The sequence below is a fragment of the Myodes glareolus genome, chromosome 7, assembly GCF_982192425.1.
Source record: "Myodes glareolus chromosome 7, mMyoGla1.1, whole genome shotgun sequence".
Lineage (NCBI taxonomy): Eukaryota > Metazoa > Chordata > Mammalia > Rodentia > Cricetidae > Myodes > Myodes glareolus.
This window is the reverse complement of record NC_142032.1, coordinates 50,551,414-50,573,097: the sequence shown is the minus strand read 5'-3', so window position 1 is coordinate 50,573,097 and position 21,684 is coordinate 50,551,414. Positions and strand designations below refer to the sequence as shown.

Below are 21,684 nucleotides of genomic sequence, written 5' to 3'. Positions count from 1 at the left end.
GTGTGCCTGGTGCCCTTAGAGATCAGAAGAAAATGTCAGACAGATCCTCTAGAATTAGAGTTATAGATGGTTGGGAGTCATTATGTAGCTTTTGGGAACCAAACTGGGTCCTCTGCAAAGGCAAAAGTGCTCTTAACCACTGAGCGTCATTTGTTTTGAAAACTTACTGGAATGACTTGTAGAACTCAGGAAAGTGGTGTACATATAGTGATGTCATTCTGTCTACAAATCAGGGTTAGTTGAATGAAAGAGACTTGGAAGCTGAAGCAAGGAGGGTTCTGCATACAGCACTTCCACGACCTTTCCCCCCAAAATCAAGATGTGTTATTCTTGAATTTTGGACTCCAGAGGGTGTTTTGGTTTGGGGTAGGGTTCGTAATGTGAACTTAATTATTTGAAATCTGTAAGATTTAATTCAACATTGTCTTTCCTTCTTGATGGTTAGTAAGTATGATGATAATAGGTTACTCAAAGCCCTAACTTGGGCCACCACACGGCTGTCTTTCTGACCTGTCTTGCTCTCATCCTGAATTATTTCATTAATATTAGCTGTCAGTGATCCACTGAGTTACCTCAGCAGCATAAAGTATCAAACCCACCTAAGATAATTTCTGTTGAGAAATTACAGCAGTCAGAAGATTCTCCTAGTACCATAGCAAACCTAGACAAATTATTATGTAGCATAGGGTTGCATAGCTAGTGAGTGAAAAACCAGGACCAAGTCCAGTTCCAATTCTGAAGCTCTCCTCTCTCTATTTCTCCACTCTTAATATTAAGACACATAGATAAGTGGTTTGCTTAAGGTTCTCCAACTGATTACTAATCCTGATGCCCATACTTGTTCCTTTCACAGTGTTTGTTTTTTTCCCCCATGATGGGACACATTTGACTTTTTTCTGTATATTTTGAAATTTGTATTATAAAATACAACTCCCTAGCTAAAATGCAACAATTGTCGTTATCTGACATCACCTATTTTATTCCTATACTTAAAATCAAATAAACAAAAGTAAACCAGTACAACATTTAAGAAAGTTATGCTTTTCTTTATTTACTTGCTGTTTTCTTTTTAAAGTAAGAAATGTTAAAAGGAAATTAATCTTATTTCTAGTATGCATGGTGCTGTTTTTCTAATACCTGGCTGTACACTTTTGCTTCTAGGTACCATCCATTGTATTTTCCATGCAACTGGGCACCATTACACCTGGAAAAAAGTTACCACAACAGTGCACAACATTATTGTGGGCAAGTTGTGGATAGATCAGGTGAGCAAAGGTACCCAAAGTGTTTCTGAACTTCAGAGTACCTCTTTAGGTAATCTTTGTTGTATTTAGGATCCAGTAGCTGTCCCAGACTTTTTTTTACTAGATCTCTTAAAGGATATTCTCTCAGGCAGTAGTCCTACCTCCATAAAGTTCTATCTACAAATTAGTATTTATGAATGACCAAATTATACATTCCATCAGTGACTCTTAGGACTCTGTTGGGCAATATAAAGGAATGCAAGACAAAGTTTCTTAGCCCCAGCTCTTAATGCATTTACTGTGTCCTAGGCACTAGTGTTACAAAGTCAGAAAAGGCCCTGCAGGAATTAGTGTGTCGCTGAAGAAATCTGGCATGTGTAGGCTGCAAGTATAATAGAATTGCCTAATACAGGAGCCATGCTAAGAGTCTGTCTAGTTAAGTGTTAGCTTTGGGGTAAGTGTTCTAGCTCGGCCAGAAAAGAGGCTATATTATCTTCTGAGGAGGGGTTTATGGTAGATGTGGAATTAAGCTGAGTATCTGAGGGCTAGAAAGGAGTGAAAAGTAAAACAAATTGAGTCTATAGGAAGATCTGTAGAATTTTGACGTTGTAATTTGTGTTAAGCAAGGGAATTCTAGAAGAGTCCTAATGAGGGACTTATTAAGAAGGGTAGATTACTACTTGTGCATTTCAGTATGTGTACTGAAGGTCAGGTCATGTTACCAACATGTGACACATATAAACAGTTTGACCTTAATTTCAACCTGAAATACAATGATTACGGAGGGTTTCTACTGTGCCCCAGGACTTTAAACAAGGGAGTGCCCACATGTAAAATTTGTCAATCTTCATAAAACTAACCCATGATTCTTTTCTCTTTATAGTCTGGTGAGATTGACATCGTAAATCACAAGACAGGAGACAAGTGTAATCTTAAATTTGTTCCTTATAGCTACTTCTCTCGGGATGTAGCAAGAAAGGTAAGAGAGGTTGAAATGTAAATATTTTTCATTTAGTGTGTATCCTTTAGAAGGGCTGGCGAATGTGCATTTGTAGTGAGGTAGGTAGGTAGAAAGATATGTATCCTAAATATGGATATCAGAAAAGTAGACATAAAGAAGATGTAAAGAAGCTAGGTGGTGGTGGCATACACCTTTAATCCCAGCACTCGAGAGGCAGACTCAGGCGGATCTCTGTGAGTTCAAGGCCAGGATGGGCTCCGAAAACTACAGAGAAACCCTGTCTCGAACCCCCCCCCCCCCCCCCGCAAAGATCAAAAAGGGACCAAATAGCATTATTGAACCACTTTCTTCTGAACAACAAAGATGAAGTAAAAAAAACAAGTTCAGGGTCTGGAGAGAGAGGTGCTCAGTGGTTAGGAGCACTTACTGTTTTTCCAGAGGACTTGAGTTGAATCCCCAGCACCCATATCAGGTAGTTCACAAATGCTTATAATTTCAGCTCCAGGGGATCTGACACCTTCAGATCTCAAAATGCACCTGTATACATGTGGTTTTCACACACACACCTAAATAAAAATAAGCTTATTTTAAAAATAAAGACAAGCAAAAAACAAAAGACAAGACAAGACAGCACAGTCATAGAGTGGTTGTCGAGCATGGAGGGAAGGAAGACGGTGCAGACAGAACCACTGTGACCCGCAGAGGAGAGGTGTCTGTTACTACCACAGGAGGGTCCTGCCACAATCCAGATGGTCATGTAGGAATGAAGACTAACCAGGAGGGTGGTGCACACCTTTAATCCCAGCACTTGGGAAGCAGAGGACAGCCTGGTCTACAGACTGAGTTCCAGGACAGCCAGGATTACACAAAGAAATTCTATTTAAAAAAACGGGGGAACAAATGAAGACTAATTGAGGATTCAGATGGGTTTGTGGATCTGTGTAATTTCAAAGTAACTTTCAGTGTCAGTCAGGTACTTTTCCTTCATACATCCTTACATCAGAAATTCCTGTGTAATAAGAATTCATGGCTGAATTTAAACAATTTTAAACAATTTAAAAATCAGCAACAAGAATACTTGGCTAACTCCATAATGTTATAATAATTGGATTTAGCTAGGACTTACTGTAAGACTTTTTCTTGTAGGTGACAGGAGAAGTGACAGATCCATCAGGAAAAGTTCACTTTGCCCTCCTAGGGACATGGGATGAGAAAATGGACTGTTTCAAAGTTCAGCCAGCCTCTGGGGAAAATGGGGGTGATGGTCGACAGAGAGGCCATGAAGCAGAAGAAAGTAGGGTTATGCTGTGGAAAAGGAATCCTTTACCGTGAGTATCACATGCAAGCCTCCTGGGGTCTTTGCCTATAACTCTGGGGCAGTATAAAGGTGTTCTGCCTGCTTTCTTTGTGGTTGTCTGTGGGATTGTCCAGGGAGATCAGAACCTGTGTAGAGATTACTAGAGATTGTATACATGATAGGAGTTTAAGCATGCTTTCTTCCAAGAATCTACCTCACCAAACATATATCACATTGTAGTTCTTCTTTCTTAAGGTCCACTCAAAACAATCTCTTTATAATTTAGTGTTCTGTTTTTGATAGTGTCTCATGTAGTTCAGGCTGATCTGTATCATGAGGGGGCCAGCTTGTTGGGGTTTCTATCCCGCCCGGTACCCCACAGCCAGCAACTCCCAAGGAAAATCAATCACAGGACTCCATAAGGTTATAAACTGATTGGCCCATTAGGTCAGGCTTCTTGTTAACTCTTGTAACTTATGTTACCCCATTATCCTTATCTACATTAGCCACATGGCTCCGTACCTTTCTCAGCTGGGCAAGTTACATGCTGCCTCTTCGGTGGTCTGCGCAGGAGTGGCAGAGGGAGCTTCCTAGAATACTCCCAGTCTCTTTGCTCCACCTCTACTTCCTGTCTGGCTTTCCTGCCTATACTGCCTGCCTGGCCAATCAGCGTTTTATTAAAATATGATTGACAGAATACAGATAATTCTCCCGCACCACTGGTCTCACTGTGTAGCTCAGGCTCTTGAAGTCTTGATCCTTCTACCTCTCAAAAGCTGGGTTACAGGCTTTCACCCCCATACCCTGCATTCTCACTGCAATTCAGAACAGCCAGGGAAGAAAGGTGCCTTCTGCCTGCTCACAGTTTCCCTACAGACCCTCTACATTTTGGAGACAAAATGCAGGCCGTTTATCTCCTGTTATCATCATATATTATGTCTACAGAAATAGCCAGATCATCCCAGAAAGAGGTCTGAAGGGAAGCAAAGGAAATAGAAATGAGGCAGTTTTGGAGATTTTATTCTTCCTGATAAATATAGATAATTCTGAGTGCAGATGCTGCAGTAACTATTGGATGAAGTAATGCTTGGGAAGGGTGGGAGTGGTATAGTTTGGCTCTCTTATTTGGAGTTACCTGATAAGAGTTTGGAGTTTTTCCATGTGTGGGACACTTAGATGCAGGCAGTGTTCCAAGCTGTTGCTCCTTGGATTGAATTGAGGCTCTAGAGCTGTCTCTCCTTTGTCTTGTTTGTTCTTAGGAAGAATGCAGAAAACATGTACTACTTCTCAGAGCTCGCCCTCACTCTCAATGCCTGGGAAGGTGGCACTGCACCCACAGACAGCCGGTTGAGACCTGACCAGAGACTGATGGAAAATGGGCGCTGGGATGAAGCAAATGCTGAGAAGCAGCGCCTAGAGGAAAAACAGAGACTCTCCAGAAAAAAGAGAGAAGCAGAAGCTGTGAAAGCCACGGAAGATGGTAACAACCCTGTCCCCTGCTCTGATTTCTTGTGCATGGCAAGTACCAGCTCTAAACTTACTTTTCATTTTCTTCCCTTTTAGGCACACCATATGACCCCTATAAGGCACTGTGGTTTGAGCGGAAGAAGGACCCTGTCACCAAGGAGCTAACCCATATTTATAGGGGTGAATACTGGGAATGTAAGGAAAAGCAGGACTGGGGTTCTTGCCCAGACATTTTCTGAAGTGGCTGTAACTCAAAGGAAGAGGGTCGATCGGAGAAGACGGCAGAGGATGTGCAGGAAGGCTGGCAGTTGGGACTCTTACCAAGTGCTTTCCTCAAATTTGTCTGTCTTAACCAATCACTTTTTCCAAATCAATCACCAGAAGCAGACACCCATGGTGGTGATTGGCTGGTTGCCTTAGCTGATTGACGCTGAAATCGACGTAGTAGATACTCATGTTTGCAAGGGAGCGGTTTAGTGGCTGAAAGTTAGTGTTACTCTACATCTGTAAAGGCAAGTAAGTGTCCGTGGTCTTCTCCCTCTGACCCAATATAAGATGACGTCATTCACCTTTCCCTTGTAGTGTCCTGCTCAGCCAAGATCTGCATAAGATTGTGATTCATGAGCATTTTGGTGCTGTTCAGAGCAAGAACTGATTTTAAAGTTCTTTTAAAAAAGAACTTATTTTAAAAGAAACACATTAAGACTTAATCGGCAGAGGCATCTTGCACAGGTCTCATGTTAGGAAGTGTGTTCACACATGGGCTTGGTTTAATGTAGCGGCGTGTATGAATAACTAAGGTTTGGGAGCATCTGCAGGAGAGATTGTTCTCCAGGGCTGGAATATTGAGTTACGTTCTTGGAGATTTTGTCTTCACTTGCATACAACACCCCTCTGCTGTTTTCTTCTACTTTGACAACAACCAGAGGCCTCTTTTGGTAGTTGATAAGAGGGCCACACTATTTTTATGAAGGGGTTTTATGGTCTTCCTCAGGTGGAGAACCTCTGAGAACACAGGCAGGGTGGAAGAAGACTGCTAGCCATTTGTACCTTCCCTGTTCCTCCTCATCCCGTCTTTCATTGCCTTTCTGGCTTTTCTCCTGGCACAGTACCAGTTTGGGTTTGTGCCACACTCTGGAGCTAAACATTGCCTGACCCATTCTGTACACTTCAGAATTTGAGAGAAGTTTCTCTGCAACAAATGTTTTCATCATCTTGAAAGTCCCACAGAATGGAACCACCTCTGGAATAATGTGTTAAATCATCTGTATATTATATATATATATATGTGTGTGTGTATGTGTGTATGTGTAGAGAAAATCTAATTTTTTGTTTGTTTTCCTCTTTCCCATGAAGAATCTTGTTTTTTTTTATACCACCTGTCTCCCTGGGACTCTCTTGGACATGTATTAATATGGGCTGATGCTCCTCTGCTTTCCACCTTTGAGGGGCACTACAACCCCAAACATGTGGCGCTTACTGAACAGGGATGAGGAGGAGGGTTCGTGCCATGGTGATCCACCTGCTGCCTCAGCTCTGCTTCCCTGACCACCTGGCTCTTGGAAAGGAAGTCCTAGTCTTTTTCCTGCCTCAGTTTCCTTCCTTAGGGGTATGGATAGAAAGTCAGGAAGGTGATTTCCACCTTCCTTGTGTCCCAGCCAGCTTAGGCTAAATCCAAAAAGAGTTTTCTTCCAAGGATGTGAGCTAAGAGCCCTTGTGCCCTGTGGGAACTGCCTGCCAGGCCCTGGCTTGCTTCCTTTATTTTTTTCTGTATAATTTTAGTTTCCTGTTCAGAAACATAACCCTTGTGCAACCCACCCTTGGTTGAGGGTCATAAATTGAGGTGCCTTCCTTATGTACTTTTTGTTAATATTTTTGATTTTGTTCCTTAACTATTGAGCCTCAGCCAGTGGGTCCGTGGGGAAAATACCATTCCAGAGGAAGCTATCCCTTCAGGAAATTGGACTTTACTGGGTAAATTAGTATTTTTAGTCATCCCCCGCATTCATGTTCTCCCTCCCTAGGTCAAATATGATCAAAGATTGAGCACTGGGGAATTTCCTCCTAAGAAGGCTTTTCCCAGCATAAGGGGTTACTCCAGGGAGGCCCATAAAATGGGCACCATCTCTGGAGCCTTTGGATAGAATGGAAATTTCCCAGGGAACCTTGTTGCTTTAGCCCTTCTTCCTCTATATCTGCACTACATTTCTAGCTTGATGCCCAGATCCCTGCTAATGGAAGAAGTCTAGAAGTCCTGAAGATGGAATAATGTCACATGAAAGCAAAACAAGAAAATATATTTTCAGTTTTTTTGCCTTATTGCTTTTTTTTTTCAAAAAAAAACCTACTAAATTAAATAATTTTTAAAAAGCTATATTGTCCGATTTGCTTCTACTCCTACTAGGTAGGAAATAGTGGTGAACAGAGGGAGACCTGGCCAGTGGTGACGTGTTCTGTTTGGAAATGGTATGAGTGAGTGAGTGTGTGTGTGATATGTGCATTTCTAGTGACCACAGAAGCCAGAAGAATGTGTGGAAAGGTTGTGGACCACCATGTAGGGTGTGGGAACCAAACAGGGCCTCTTGCAAGGAGCCATCTCTCAAGTTCCTAGATTTCAATTCTTTAGTATCAGTCCAGGCTCATGAGCAGAATAGCCTTAACACCTTGCAGTGTGGCCTTTGCCACTGTCTTAGCATAGGGAAACATAACTAATATTTTTGATTCGCACCTTTTCCCCTCAGAATGTAGGGATGAGGCTATAGCTTAGAAGGAGAGTTTACCTAGCACGGTCCTGCCTGGCCTGAATATAAAATCCCAGTACTACCTGGGGGCGGGGGGGATCTAGTAAAAGTTGAATTCTCACAATTCTTAGCTTTTTGCTGTATGGGTTCAAATCCAGCCTTTGGGACCATAAGCAGTTGTACTTTGTTTTAAAGGCCTTCAAAATGAAGGGGCACACCTGTCTCCCAGCAGTCAGGAGGCTGGGGCTGATTTCCTGAGCCCAGGAACTCAAGTTTCAAACAAATAAAAGACCAGGAATGCTTGTGTAGGCAATCACATGGGAGACAGGAAGATTGCAAACTTCAGACCAACCAGAGACATAGGTCCTGCCTCAAAAGCAAAAAGACCTTTTACAAGCAGTGACAACATTTTACTTTTTACTTTGCAAAATCCAGGCTCTGGAAGAGGACAGGCGTAATAGAATATGGGCCTAGAAAGCCACATCAGAGAATGCAGCAAAGCATCCGGGCCATGAGGAGCTCTGAGTCTAGAGTACTGAGAGCTGAGAGGAACTCATTCCTTGGCCACATAACTTTTAAGAGTTAAGATCGTTCTGACGGTGGGGGGAAAAAAAAGAACCCAGAAAACTAAATTTGTTCTGGCACAAAGAGCTGATTGGTTAGTCAGGGTTGGAATTCAAAGCTGGGTGTGGCTATGACCTCTCTTAGCTACCCTTTGCCTAGGGAATAACTGACTTGGAAATGGTTTGACTCTTCTCGTGACCTCTTCTGCCTGTGTCACAGACTGCTGCTCGGCTGTCTGCACAGGCTCATAGGGCTAGTGCCATTTCTTTTAAGGCCCTTCCCCAAGGAACATCCTAGAAATTCAGCCTCCAGGACTCTGAATTTTTCAGATTCATGTCAACAAAACTAGCTGTGTTGTCAGCAATTGTTTTTGTAGCAGGTTCTTAGAGTAACCACTTAACCTGTTCAATTTGCCTGATTACTATTACAATATTGAAGGTTAAATTGCTGTAAAGTTTTGTTATTTTGTTTTCTCGCAAGATGAAAACCACTACAGTAGTTACGAAGTATAACATTCCTGTGCTGAGATCTACAGCACTGTTACATAATTTAATTCCAACATTAGAGGCAGTCAAACAGCCACAGCATGTAATGATCCCTCTTTGATCTACTAATGTGATGGGGTATGGATCTGAGGGTCATAGTCCATCCAACATGATTCAACATTATGGCTCAGCAAAATTTAAAACCATTGCATTTACTGACCTTTAAAGTCCCCCAAATTCAGGGGAATACAGACTTTCATCACAGAGATGGTTCACCATGCTGTTTTAGGCAAGTAAAAATGACTTCGGCGTTTATCATATTCATCTTCCCCAGCCTTCATTTCTACACAGTTGAAAAGCAGCAGAGGAAATCCATCCTGTGGGAAAAGAAGAGAAGAGATGATACTGAGGAGAAAGACAGCCACTGTTCCCCACCCCCACATTCAAAGAATTAGGAGCGAGTGTTGGAGGACTCCCAAGCTATGGAACTGCTATGTAGAATAATGAAAGGAATAGAGAACAACTTACACCACAACACTGCTGAACTTTACTCCAATATCCCGGAGTCCTCCCGCGAGGACCAAGTACTGTGCCAAGGTCAAGGTCCTCACTCCCTTGTTAACGGGGTCTCGAAGGAGGCTCATTCCTACAACCACGAGTAGAGAAGAGAGCCTTGACATGAGGACCTAGGCACTTCTCTTCCCGTTTATAAAAAGTCATTGTATTCACATACTCATATACACACACACACACAAAGTCCCACACTTATTCAACCCACACACATCAAGAATTTCCTCTACAGGGTCAGTAAAATAAATTCTTTAAAAGCGGTACAGAAAAATCTTTGGATTTTGTTCATTAAAGATGTACACTTCAGCCAGTTGGTGGTGGCGCACACTTTTAATCACAGCACTCGGGAGGCAGAGACAGACGGATCTCTCTGAGTTCCAGGACAGGCTCCAAAGCCACAGAGACACCCTGTCTGGAAAAACCAAAAAAAAAAAAAAAAAAAAAAATTTATGAACATCTAAATTCCTAAATTCAGAACTTCCAAGTATGGTGGTGCACGCCTGTGAATCCTAGCCGTTGGACATGGAGGGAGGAGGATAGCTCAAGTACATTCTTAACAACATGAGACCCCCGTCAAATAAGTAAACAATGAAGCACACAACTTGTCCTTACTCTTGCTTACTCACTGGAACCGTCTGGAGCGCTGTGTGGTTTTGGGTGCAGCTGTGATAACTGTAGTCCCACTACCCTTTCAAACCGCTCTAGTTCCTTGTTCCTTGAGGAAAGGAGCTGAGTGGCCAATGAGGGGTCTTTAAAACCGAGAACCGAAAGAGCTCGAGGGCTATGGCTGTAGTTCTGGAGTGCCACTGAGTATATCAAGACCCGGGGTTTCATCCCTGTACCATGATAAATTACTCAGAATCTGTCATAAATAACCTGTAGAGGTCATGGCCTCTGAGCTTGACCAGGTGATTTTAGAGGTTACTAAAAACAAGTTCATTTTAGAAGAGGCTAGGAATGTTCTCAGCTATTCATTCACCACCCTCATTCTCTGTGCGTTTACCCCCGTCTGTTATCTAACCGATTGGGAATACAAATAGCAAAAAAAAAAAAAGAGATTAGGTAAACAGCCAATTACAATCAAGTTTGGCCAGTGGTACGAGGCGCTGTAGCCTGTAGGGAGTTGGGAGAAAGTGGATCGAGGCCTGTCAGAGAAGGCTTCTACAGCTAGAAGAACTTGAACCGTGAGTTGCAAAGTTAAGTAGGCATCAGGGAAAGGGTTGTGTAAATGTGTTGCATAGACAAAGAGGAAGAGCAAGAGCAATGTCCAAACAAGCACACTGGCATTGACTCTATGCCTTGTTAGTTTACGGTCAAGAAATTTACTAGCCTTGGGGGCTAGCTCACTAGCTTTGCTCAGTGAGCTAGCCAGCTTCCATTCCTGGGAATTTTTTTTTCTTCCTTTCCTAATAAGCTATCTCTGTTTCTATACTTTGTCTAGCTTTTGTTTTGCTTTTGTTTGTTTTTTCCAGACAAAGTTTCTTTGTTTAACAGACCTAGCTGTCCTGGTGAACTTCGCTAGGTAGACTGGGCTGGCCTCAAACTCACTGTGATCTTCTACCTACCTCTGCCTTCTGAGTGCTGGAATTAAAGACCTGCTATCACCTCCTGTTTGTTTGCTTTTTGAGACGGTTTCCTTGTGTAGCCCCAACTATCCTGGAGCTCTCTATGTGACCTCAAACTCAAAGACATCCTTCTGCTTCTGCCTCCCAAGTGCTGGGACTAAAGGCATATGCCACCACACCCTGCCTTCCAGGCCTAATTTTTCCCTTTAACCTCTCCTTATATTCTCACCTAAGTTGTACAATTTTTTTCTTCAACTCTAGTGAAATTGTCCTCAGATTAAAAAAAGAAAAAAAAAAAAAGAACACTAAACAAGGCGCTGGAGAAAGTTAGCCCTCCTGGCCCAAAATGCTTCATGCGCTGATAGGAGGAGGAAGAAGGCTTGGCTTTTGTTTTTTGGTTTGGTTTGGTTTGGGTTTTTTGTTTGTTTGTTTTCGAGACGTGGTTTCTCTGTAGCTTTGTAGTCTGTCCTGTCTTGTAGACCAGGCTGGTCTTGAACTCACGCCTGACTCTGCCTTCCGAGTGCTGGGATTAAAGGCGTGTACCACCACCACCCAGCAATTTTGTTTTTTAACTAATGAAAAGCAGGATATTGAGTTTCAGGTAGAAACCCATTTGTGACTAAGACCAGTTAAGAGGCTGGAGAGAAATTCTAAATGGGTGCACAGTCGAGAGGGAAAGGGTTTGCAGTAGATGGAAGATCAGGGGTCCTGGCTAGTCTTAAATCAACTTGACCCAAACTAGGGTCATCTGAAAGGAGGGAACCTCAGTTGAGAAAATGCCTCCATTTGGTCCAGTTGTAAGGCATTTCTTAATTAGTGATTGATAGGGTAGGGCCCAGCCCATGGTGGGTGATGCCATCCCTGGGCTGGTGGTCCTGGGTTCTATAAGAAAGCAGGCTGAGCAAGTCATGAGGAACAAGCCAATAAGCAGTACTCCTCCATCAGCTCCTGCCTCCAGGTTCCTTCCCTGTTTGAGTTCCTGCCCAATTTCCTTCAATGGTGGAGTACAGTGTTGAAGTATAATACAGATAAACCTTTTCCTCCTCAACTTGCTTTGGTCATGATGTCTCATCCCAGGGATAGAAACCCCAGCTGAGACAGATGCTAATATGAATTTCAGGAACAAAGAAATGGCTCAGCGGTTATGAGTCTGCACTGCTCTTACCGAGGACTTGAATTCTATCCCTAGCTCATCCCTGCCTAGACTCCAGCTCAGTGAATCTGATGCTCTCTGACCTCTAGAGGCACCTATCCCAGCATGGACACATCCACACTGAGCTATAAACATGTATACATAAAAAAAAATAATTTGTGACGTTGCAACTCTCATCTTTAATCTTAGCACTAGGAAGGCAAACATAGAAAGATCAGAAGTTCAAGGTCATCCTTGACTACATAGTGAGTTTAAAGCCAGCCTATATAGAATGAGTTCCAGGCCTGTTTGAACTCTAAAATAAAAAATAAAAATAAAATAAATAAAGTGGGACTAGAGAGGTGGCTTAGCAGTTAAGAACACTTGCTGCTCTTCTAGGGAACCTGGGTTCCATTCCCAACACCTACACAGCACCTCATGGCTGCCTGTAACTCCAGCTCCGCCGGATCTGGCACCCTCATACAGACATACATAGAGGCAAAGCACCAATATACATAAGATAAAAATGTGAAAAAAGGAAAGGACTTTGGAAGAGAAAGAATTCATTTTTGGGTATGCTTTGTTGGAGGTACCTGTGGAGATATCAAAAAACATTTTTTCTTTTTTTGAGATAAGGTCTACTGTGGCCTAGACTAGCCTCCAATTTTCTACATAGCCCTGGTGACCTTCTCTATAAAGCTAAGGATAACCTTGAGTTCCTGATCTTTCCTCCTCTACCATCCAAATGCTAGGATTACTGACAGGCATGTGCCCTGGTAACCTGGTTGGAGAAATAGTTTTAAATATGGTTCTTCTATGTAATCAAAGAACTGAGAAAGGAAAACTAAGAAAAACCAAGCCACAGATTAAATCATTTGGCCAATTCTAAAAACAAGCAAACTCTCTCTCTCTCAGAGATTTGGATTCAACTGGGAAATTGGGTTAGGCTAATATATATGTAACGATTGTACTATATTATTAGTGTCATTATATTTAAAATATGACTATGAAGGAATTGGTTTGCTCTGAATGCCAGATAATCACTTGGCCGTGATTTAAGTCACCTTTGGTCTTGCAAACATCAAGTCTGATAGTGGCTCTCCATTGCCGCATAGCTAATTACCGTAAGCCAGGCCTGTTTATGAAGGTAGTCCTGGAGGTGGGGAGTCACACCATAGAGCTGGATTCTTTGTTTAGGGTCTCTTGAGATGGAAAGAAGCTGTGGTCGAGTTCTTATCAGGAGGGGCATCAGGGAAGATCCTTCCAGACTTATCCTTGCTGGCGTCCTTGAGTTTCTTGTTACAGCAAAGAACCATCCTCCTTGTTGACTGTCAGCTAGGAGCCAGTCTCATCCCAGGGCCTAGCTGCATTCCTTACCAGGTGGACTCCAGCTTCAAGCCCAGGAAACTTTACACCCTTCTTGCTTATTTAACTTGAGTCTCTTCTGTGTATGGCTGAAAGACCGACCCTGTGTTGGACAGACATCCTGTTGCTACGACAAACACCAGAGAGAAACAGTAAGGCAGAGAAGGATTTCTTTTACTCCATGATTTCAGTCCATGGGTCGCTGGTTCCTTGACTTTGGGCCAGATGCAAGGCAGAACATCACCGCTAAAGGAATACGATGGAACAAGGTAACCAGGAAGTATGGCGGAGTAACAGGAAGGACCAGGGCTAAGAAATGCCCCTCATCCCCTACCCCAAGTGATCTACTTCTTCCACCTAGGCACAACTTCCATACCTTAACACTACCTAATGGCCTATTTTCAATATTGAATCTTTCAATTGCTTAAATCAGTGATTAGGTCAAAGCTGCCACGATCTCATCCCTTCTAGAAACAGCCTCATGGACTCCCTCAGAAGGATGCTTACTAACCCTGTAGGCATCTTTCAATGGAAGCAATCTGACCATTAAGATAAGCATCACAGAACCCTCTACGAATAATAGGTAATTGCGTAGTTTAGAGTCAGATGTGCTGTGTAGGCTAATGTAACCATAACAGGCAAACCCTATTGTATTAAATGGCTCCATTGATTATGTAGTTTTCTTTGCTGGTGGTGTGGTATTTGGAGGGTTGGTTAGGTGGGCATTATTTTAGGATTTTCCCACTACAACTACCTAGAAAAATCAAAATGGAGATGTTTAAACAAGACTGCGAGGGCTGCACAAACCTTGACAACATCTAGTTGCGGGGTGGCAGCCCAAGACCTCAGATGCGTTCTTCTCTCACTCTCTCTTTTTTTTTCTCATGACAAGGGAGCAAACTTCTTTTTAGTGTATATATAGAAGAAGGTCTTTTTTTATTTTGTTTTATTTTTTTATTGATATTTATTGAGCTCTACATTTTTCTCTGCTCCCCTCCCTGCCTCTCCACTCCTCTTCAATCCTCCCCCAAGGTCCCCATGCTCCCAATTTACTCAGGAGATCTTGTCTTTTATACTTTCTACTTCCCATGTGGATTAGATCTATGTAAGTCTCTCTTGGTGTCCGCATTGATGTCTAAGTTCTCTGGGATTGTGGTTTGTAGGCTGGTGTTCTTTGCTTTATGTTCAAAAACCACCTATGAGTGAGTACATGTGATAATTGTCTTTCTGTGTCTGGGTTACCTCACTCAAAATAATGTTTTCTAGCTCCATCCATTTTCCTGCAAAATTCAAGCTGTTGTTATTTTTTTTCTGCTGTGTAAGTACTCCATTGTGTAAACGTATCGCATTTTCCTTATCCATTCTTCAGTCGAGGGGCATTTAGGTTATTTCCAGGTTCTGGCTATGACAAACAAAGCTGCTATGAACATAGTTGATCATAGGTCCTTGCGGCACAATTGAGCATCCTTTGGATATATACCCAAAAGTGATAAAGTGATATTACTGGGTCTTGAGGAAGGTTGTTTCCTAATTTTCTGAGAAATCACCACACTGACATCCAAAAGGGTTGTACCAGCTTGCATTCCCACCAGCAATGCAGAAGTGTTCCCTTTTCCTCACAACCTCTCCAGCATAAGTTGTCATCAGTGTTTTTGATCTTGGCCATTCTTACAGGTGTAAGATGGAATCTCAGAGTTGTTTGATTTCCATTTCTCTGATGACTAAGGATGATGGACATTTCCTTAAGTGTCTTTCAGCCATTTTAAATTCCTCTGTTGAGAGTTCTCTATTTAGGTCTGCCCTCCTTTTTTTTTTTTTTTTTTTGATTATGTGATCTTTTGGTGTCCAATTTCTTGAGTTCTTTGTATATTTTGGAGATCAGACTTCTGTCTGATGTGGGGTTGGTGAAGATCTTTTGCCATTCTGTAGGCTGTCCTTTTGTCTTGTTGACGTACGTGTTCTTTTCAGTTTCAGGAGGTCCCATTTATTGTTTCTCTCAGTGCCTGTACTGCTGGGGCTATATTTAGGAAGTGGTTCCCTGTGCCAATGTGTTCAAGTGTACTTCCCACTTTCTCTTCTATAAGGTTCAGTGTGGCTGGCTTTATCCATTTGGACTTGAGTTTTGTGCATGGTGATAGATATGGGTCTACTTTCATTCTTCTACATATTGAAATCCAGTTATGCCAGCACCACTTGTTAAATATGCTTTCTTTTTTCCATTTGATATTTTTTGCTTCTTTATGAAAGATAAGGTGTTTGAAAATGTATGGATTGATATCTGGGTCTTCTATTCGGTTCCATTGGTCCTCTTGTCTGCTCTTATGCCAATACCAGGCTGTTTTCAGTACTGTAGCTCTGTAGTAGAGTTTGAGGTCAGGGATTGTGATGCCTCCAGAAGTTCTTTTTTTGTACAGGATTGTTTTGACTATCCTGGGTTTTTTGCTTTTCCATATGAAGCTGAATACCGTTCTTTCAAGGTCTTTGAAGAATTTTGCTGGGATTTTGATGGGCATTGTGTTGAATCTGTTTCTTTCACTCTCTTGAAAAAGGCAATCTAGGTGGGTGGTGGTGATGGCGCATGCCCTTAATCCCAGCACTCAGGAGGCAGAGACAAGAGAGTGAGTTCAAGGCCAGCCTGGTCTACAGAGAAAGTTTCAGGGCAGGTTCCAAAACTACACAGAGAAACCCTATCTCGGAAAAAAGAAAAAAGGCAATCTGGAATCACTCTTTAATTTATCTTTGCAAATCCTAAACCAAGGTAATCTTTTCTTTTGAAGTTACAATAAACCCATGTTCCCCTTCTTATGATGAATTTAGTATGAAACACTGAATTATCTAACTAGTCTTTTGGTACTTTTAAATTAAATGCATGCAAGGAAAGTACAGCTATGAAATGTGTGTCAGTGGGATAGAACCAGCCTATCAGGGATATCATTAATCCATAGCTGATTCTTAGAGTTTGAAAGGGGTCAGAGCCAAGTCAATTTCTTCAGTATCTATAACTGCTATTGAGGTAACATGGAAAGTCTATATCATGTGAAGAGTTTGCAAATGTCGAGGGTGTGTGTGTGATCACTAGGAATCAAACTCAGGGTAGCTCACATTCTAGGCCTTGCCATCTTTTCCCAGTATTTTGTAAGTATTTCTGACATTCAAATTGATGGCATCTATAAAAACAAAGCAAAAACTCTACAAGAGAAATTGTTAATTCCCCTGATCGAGAATAAGACCACTACCACAGTTTAAAGCCAAATTTGAAGCAAGTTTTAATTAAATACTGGCCAAGTGGGTGGACTCTGGTCAGGTTCATACACAGGTTCCTGGGAAATGGCTCAGAATCACAGCTGACAGTGGTTTAAGAAGGAAAACCCATAATTCATTGCAGTTTTCATCAGGGGTAAGCATACATTCTGATGTACCTCTAGCCTACATCCAATCAATGGCAAGCGTACCTCTGATGTATAATCTGCCTGTGAACTTCCTGCCCACATGTGTTCAAGCACATCTGGTGCAAATGGGTCCAACAAACTTTAGGGGAGTGAAAACACGTGGCTTGTTATTCACCATAAACAACAGTCTCCAGCATTCTAGGAACTCCCTGTCCTAGGCTTGCAGATCAGAGGCATTTTTGTTTCATGGCTCTCTTAGGCATAGTAATTAAAACTTAAAACAAACTAAATTAAAATAAAGTAAGATCATATCTTGACCTTATAAAATTTGCTTCCTTCAAAATATTAGTATATGTGCATGTAATCATTGCAATGTTGTTTTCCATCGTGAAATCTGGGGCATGGGTGATCTAATGAACAGTCAATGCTGTGCCTTAAGAAAGCACACAATTGTAACTATCATGCATTTCAGTCTCAAAAATTCATCAACTGAATTGGGGCTGGAGCTCAGTGTTAGAGTACCACCTAGCATGCATGAAGCTCTAGGTTCAATCTTCATTAAAGTATTCTTTGAATTTAACTAAAAAAAAATCATTAAGCAGGCGGATCTCTGAGTTCGAGGAGAGCCTGGTATCAGAGACTGAGCCTGAGGACAGCCAGGGCTCCACAGAGAAATCCTGTCTCCAAACAAAAGCAATCACAAGTATTTTTAATACAGAGAAGCAAATTGCAGGATAATTAAAAAAAAAAAAATCACTTGAGCTGTAATCGTTCCCAGGTAGTCCTTGCGTCATTGCCTTTGTGAGGCTTGTGAATACCCAGCCTTTAGCTAAACTTACCTGCTTTATTACTGTGAAACAGTATTTTCTCATTATAATTACATAGGTTAAAAGGGGTTCTCAGCCGTGGCCGAAATAGCTCAGTTGGGAGAGCGTTAGACTGAAGATCTAAAGGTCCCTGGTTCGATCCCGGGTTTCGGCAGTGATTTTATGCGGCTTCACTTGGACTAGCGCTCACGCTTAGCAGATTTATACTAATTAACTTACTCCCTCTCTGAGCTGTCTCTTACTCTCTTATGTATTCCCGAGTTCGTTTTGTATAGTATAAAGTTTGTATAGTATACAAGTTAGTTGACTTGTACTCAACTAAGCCCCTTCGCGGAAGAGTGTGGAACACGGCGTTTGTCCAGCTGGGATAACAATAACCAAACCCCGAAGACAGATGGTGGATCGAGTACAGGGGAATGAAGGGATCCTTTTCCGGTTCAGGTCACACTAGCGTTATCAGGCCAAATACAGCACACCTAAATAAATGTGAACTTCAGAGACATAACCCTTTAGAATAATCGTTGTCCCAAATTTTGCCCGGAAAATACAAACGTCGTTTCCGTGGGTTTCCTGTGTAACTGAATGCACTATATTTTCTTCTGCTACATTGAAAACCACTGTTATACAGCCTCCTTCCCTCCGACTTCACACCTCAAGCACTCAAGATGAACTGAATTTAAGAGGGAGAACTAGCTGAGCCTCACTGCTTCACAGTTTTTGCAAGTATATCTGCTGCATCTTTGACCTGATTGGGTCACACCTCCACACCACCCCCGCTTCTTTCCCTCCTCACACCCCATACCTTCCCAGGCCTCTAGAGGCTGGCACAGTTCTTCTGAACAGAGGTGGGAAACAAGAGTTTCTGAAGGCTTTGGATTGGATTTTAACACAAAACGACAAACAAATCCATGACGTGCTAGGGTGATGAGTTAGCCGCTGAACGCGGCAATGGAGCAAAGCTCAGAGGAGTCAACAGAGCTTTCTATGTGGACAGGTACCAGGCTGAACCAGGCGCAGAAACCACTGAGATCCAAGTTTCCCATTCTAAGGAGATACACTACGGTAAAACCAACAACTACAATAACAAAACCAGCAACTTTCTGCAAGCCGACTCTTGCTCTTTTGTTAATCACCAAGAGGCTAGATGATGCGGAGCTTCATCCAGCACATCAGTAGGTTCTAAAGAGGAAGGATGTGCTTTGGCCAGAGACTTGAAACTCCAGTGATGGCCAAACACTGGAACCAACCAAAATGATCATCTAGTAAACTGCGCGGTTCAGACTTGAAAAGATGGGTGTTCACGTGGGCCGTGAGTAGTTTTTAGGTGTCAAGTTGGACAACAGTGCTTGGTTATTTGGTTTATTTGGTTAAACACCAATTTAGATGATGTTATTGTGGTGTGTGTGCATGTGTGCGTGTGTGTGTGCGTGTGCAAGTAAAGGTGCTTGTGGTCAAGCCTCATGATCTGAATTCATTCCCCAGGATCCACTTGACGGAAGGAGAAAACTGATCGCTGAAAACAGTCCTCTGACTTTTCCCACAGGCACTGTGGTATGACGTGGGTTTGCCTCTCCCCCATACATAAATGAATATAATTTAAAAAGATGCTGTAAGTAATATACAAATCAGCAGACTTTGAGCAAGGTTAATTAGTCTCCACATTGTAGTTTGCTCCATGCAGTCATTTGAAACCCTTAAGAGCAAAAGTGAACTTCTAATGAGAAAGGAATTCTAAAAACTCGGACATAAAATGCCTGCCTGAACCTCTGGCTGATTGCCCATTGTGTTCGTTTGGAATCGAGACTGCTTCATCACATCAAAGCTCTCACTGATATTAAGTCTGTCAGACTGCCCTATAGATTTTTTTTTTCTTCATTTTTTGGCTTTCCGAGGCAGGGTTTACTCTGTAGCTTTGGAACCTGTCCTGGAACTAGCTCTTGTAGACCAGGCTGGCCTCGAACTCACAGAGATCCACCTGACTCTGCTTCCCCAGTGCACCACCACTGCCCAGCATTTTTTTTTTAATTTTTGGGAATATCGTATATGCCTGCAATGAAATATAATCGTATCCATTCCTGCTTCCTCCCTCCAACTCCATTCATAGCCTTCCAGGACACCCCTCCCAACTTCTCACTTCTTTCTTTTTTTTCTTTGTGTCTTTTTCTTTTCCCCTTAGTCTGGTGGGTTATATGGATGGGTGTGGGGGCCATGTGCTGGAGCTTGGGAAACCTCCCAGTGGTCACATTCTCAGTGAAGTTCGATTCTCCCTCCTTCAGCAACTATCCACTGCCAATAACTTCAGTACAGTGTGGGGCCTGGAGCTCATCTATTTATCTGTGAAGGGATGTGGGCTGGCTTGATTTCTGTGCAGGACTTGAGTAGGTAGCCGCAGCTGCAGCGCATTCCTGAATTTCTGTCTCCTGTTTTGCAAGATTCTCTAACTGTTGGTGGCGGTGGGGTTGATGTAGATGCCCTGTTTAGCTGAGCAGTCACAGTCTCTTATTCTCAGCTCTGTAACCAGTTGTACATCTCGCCATCCACCACTGTCCACTGCAAAAGACGCTTCCCTGCCCAAGGTTGAGCAGAGCCCAGGTCTGTCAGTACCAGGAGCTAGGGCAACTGAGGAAGTTTGGGCCCTGACAGGTTTTGAACTTAAAGCTCCTACAGGTATTTGTATTACATTCTTAAAAACATCTGTCTCTTTTATTTTCATCTCTGTCTCTAACTGTAGCCATTCAGTTCTGTTTCTCCGGAGCAACCTGACAGCTTGCTTCAGCATCTCTTCTACATAGGTAAGGGGGAGGCTGGACTCTTTAATAAAAATGGGAATCATACACTTTTGCCCTGTCCAGGTTACAGTCTCCCCCGTCCTCGGGGTGGGGGGGGGGGAGAGGACACCTGTGAGAAGCACTTGGGACCCAATCAAGAAGGATAGAGAGGACAGCTGTGTCACCTCACTCAACTTGCAAGGCAATAGTTCAGATGCCTTTATCCACCCACTCTGCTGGATGATGCTTTGCCAGCTGGTTACAGGGGGCACCCCAGAGAAGATGGTACTCCAGTGTGTGCTAGGGAGGAGACCATGCCATGCCCAAACATGCCACTTTGGCGCAAAGTTTGAGTCCTAGAAAGTTAAGAAGACAATTCAGTGGAAAACTCTCTATCTTTTCTCCAATCGCATGTCAGCAGGACACCCGTGCATAAATGGTTTCCCTCCTCCCCCTCTGTCTTGAAGGACAAAGATTAGTCAACTAAAGACGATTTTAAACTCTTATCAGCTTGCAGATGGCACCAGAGGAATCTACACAACAGACTTCCTTAACTACCTTTATCTACTGTTAATTTCCTATGTATTTGCTTTCTCACAATGTGTTGCTCTGGAAACATAAGGTCCTTTTCCTTTATCTTGCCACTCATCCGAAAATATTTTACTATTATTATTTTCTTGTTGAAGGTGCTATATTAACTGGAACTTTGAGCCACTTGAAGAATCACCCATCCCCCGAGTCTGTATATCTCTCGTGTCTCTGAAATGCACGTGTTTATACACTTGCTTATTTTTCTCTTGCTTTTTCCTTTTGTTAAAAGATCGTCATCTGAGAACGCAGCAAAACAGGGATTATTCTTCCTCCTTTCCAGGTGCTTGGGGATAAGGAACGAACCGAAAGGGAGGTGCAAGAGCACCCACCAGCAAAGGTCGAAAGGTTGTGGCAGAGTCTGCTATAAAAATAAAATATTGTGGTATCAGAGAAGATGGGGGTGGGCGCGCGTACCGAGGGTTGGTGTTGCGCGTGCGCAAGGCTAGTCCTGGGTCGGGACGGGGGTTTAGATTGAGAGGGTTTACTCCGACTCCTGGCATGCCAGGGCGGCTTTTTTAGGCTATTGTGTTTCGTGTTTGCATTTTTTTGAGATGGGCACTCGGGATGTGGGATTGAAAGTCGTGTGTTGGATGAAAGGGCAGTCTGACAGCAGTAGCCACTGGTTTCAGCCTGTTTGCTCTGGGTTTAGAGAAACAAGCACGTAGTGTGGTAATTGTTAGCGGGCGGCTTTTGTTCCCGCCACATACTTTTGCAGAAC

General features: G+C 42.7%; 1 protein-coding gene, 1 long non-coding RNA gene and 1 other non-coding gene across 3 annotated transcripts in view; 2 read left to right on the top strand and 1 right to left on the bottom strand.

The window, feature by feature from the left end:
* Osbp (oxysterol binding protein) overlaps positions 1-7,343 on the top strand; it is a 31,571-nt gene extending 24,228 nt beyond the window's left edge. Inside the window, exons 10-14 of the mRNA XM_048430515.3 lie at positions 1,162-1,265; positions 2,128-2,223; positions 3,352-3,533; positions 4,762-4,982; positions 5,066-7,343. Coding sequence (XP_048286472.2) covers positions 1,162-1,265; positions 2,128-2,223; positions 3,352-3,533; positions 4,762-4,982; positions 5,066-5,208 — 746 coding nt within the window. The 3' untranslated portion in view covers positions 5,209-7,343. The remainder of the gene's footprint in view (positions 1-1,161; positions 1,266-2,127; positions 2,224-3,351; positions 3,534-4,761; positions 4,983-5,065) is intronic.
* A 1,381-nt stretch (positions 7,344-8,724) lies between these two features.
* LOC146893587 (uncharacterized) lies at positions 8,725-9,394 on the bottom strand. Its single transcript, XR_015003224.2, has 2 exons — positions 9,288-9,394; positions 8,725-9,136 (listed from the first exon to the last, which is right to left on the bottom strand). It is a non-coding gene; the product is annotated as an uncharacterized LOC146893587 (long non-coding RNA).
* An 8,294-nt stretch (positions 9,395-17,688) lies between these two features.
* On the top strand, positions 17,689-17,761 carry Trnaf-gaa (transfer RNA phenylalanine (anticodon GAA)). Its single transcript has one exon. It is a non-coding gene; the product is annotated as a tRNA-Phe (tRNA).
* Positions 17,762-21,684: the final 3,923 nt, after the last annotated feature.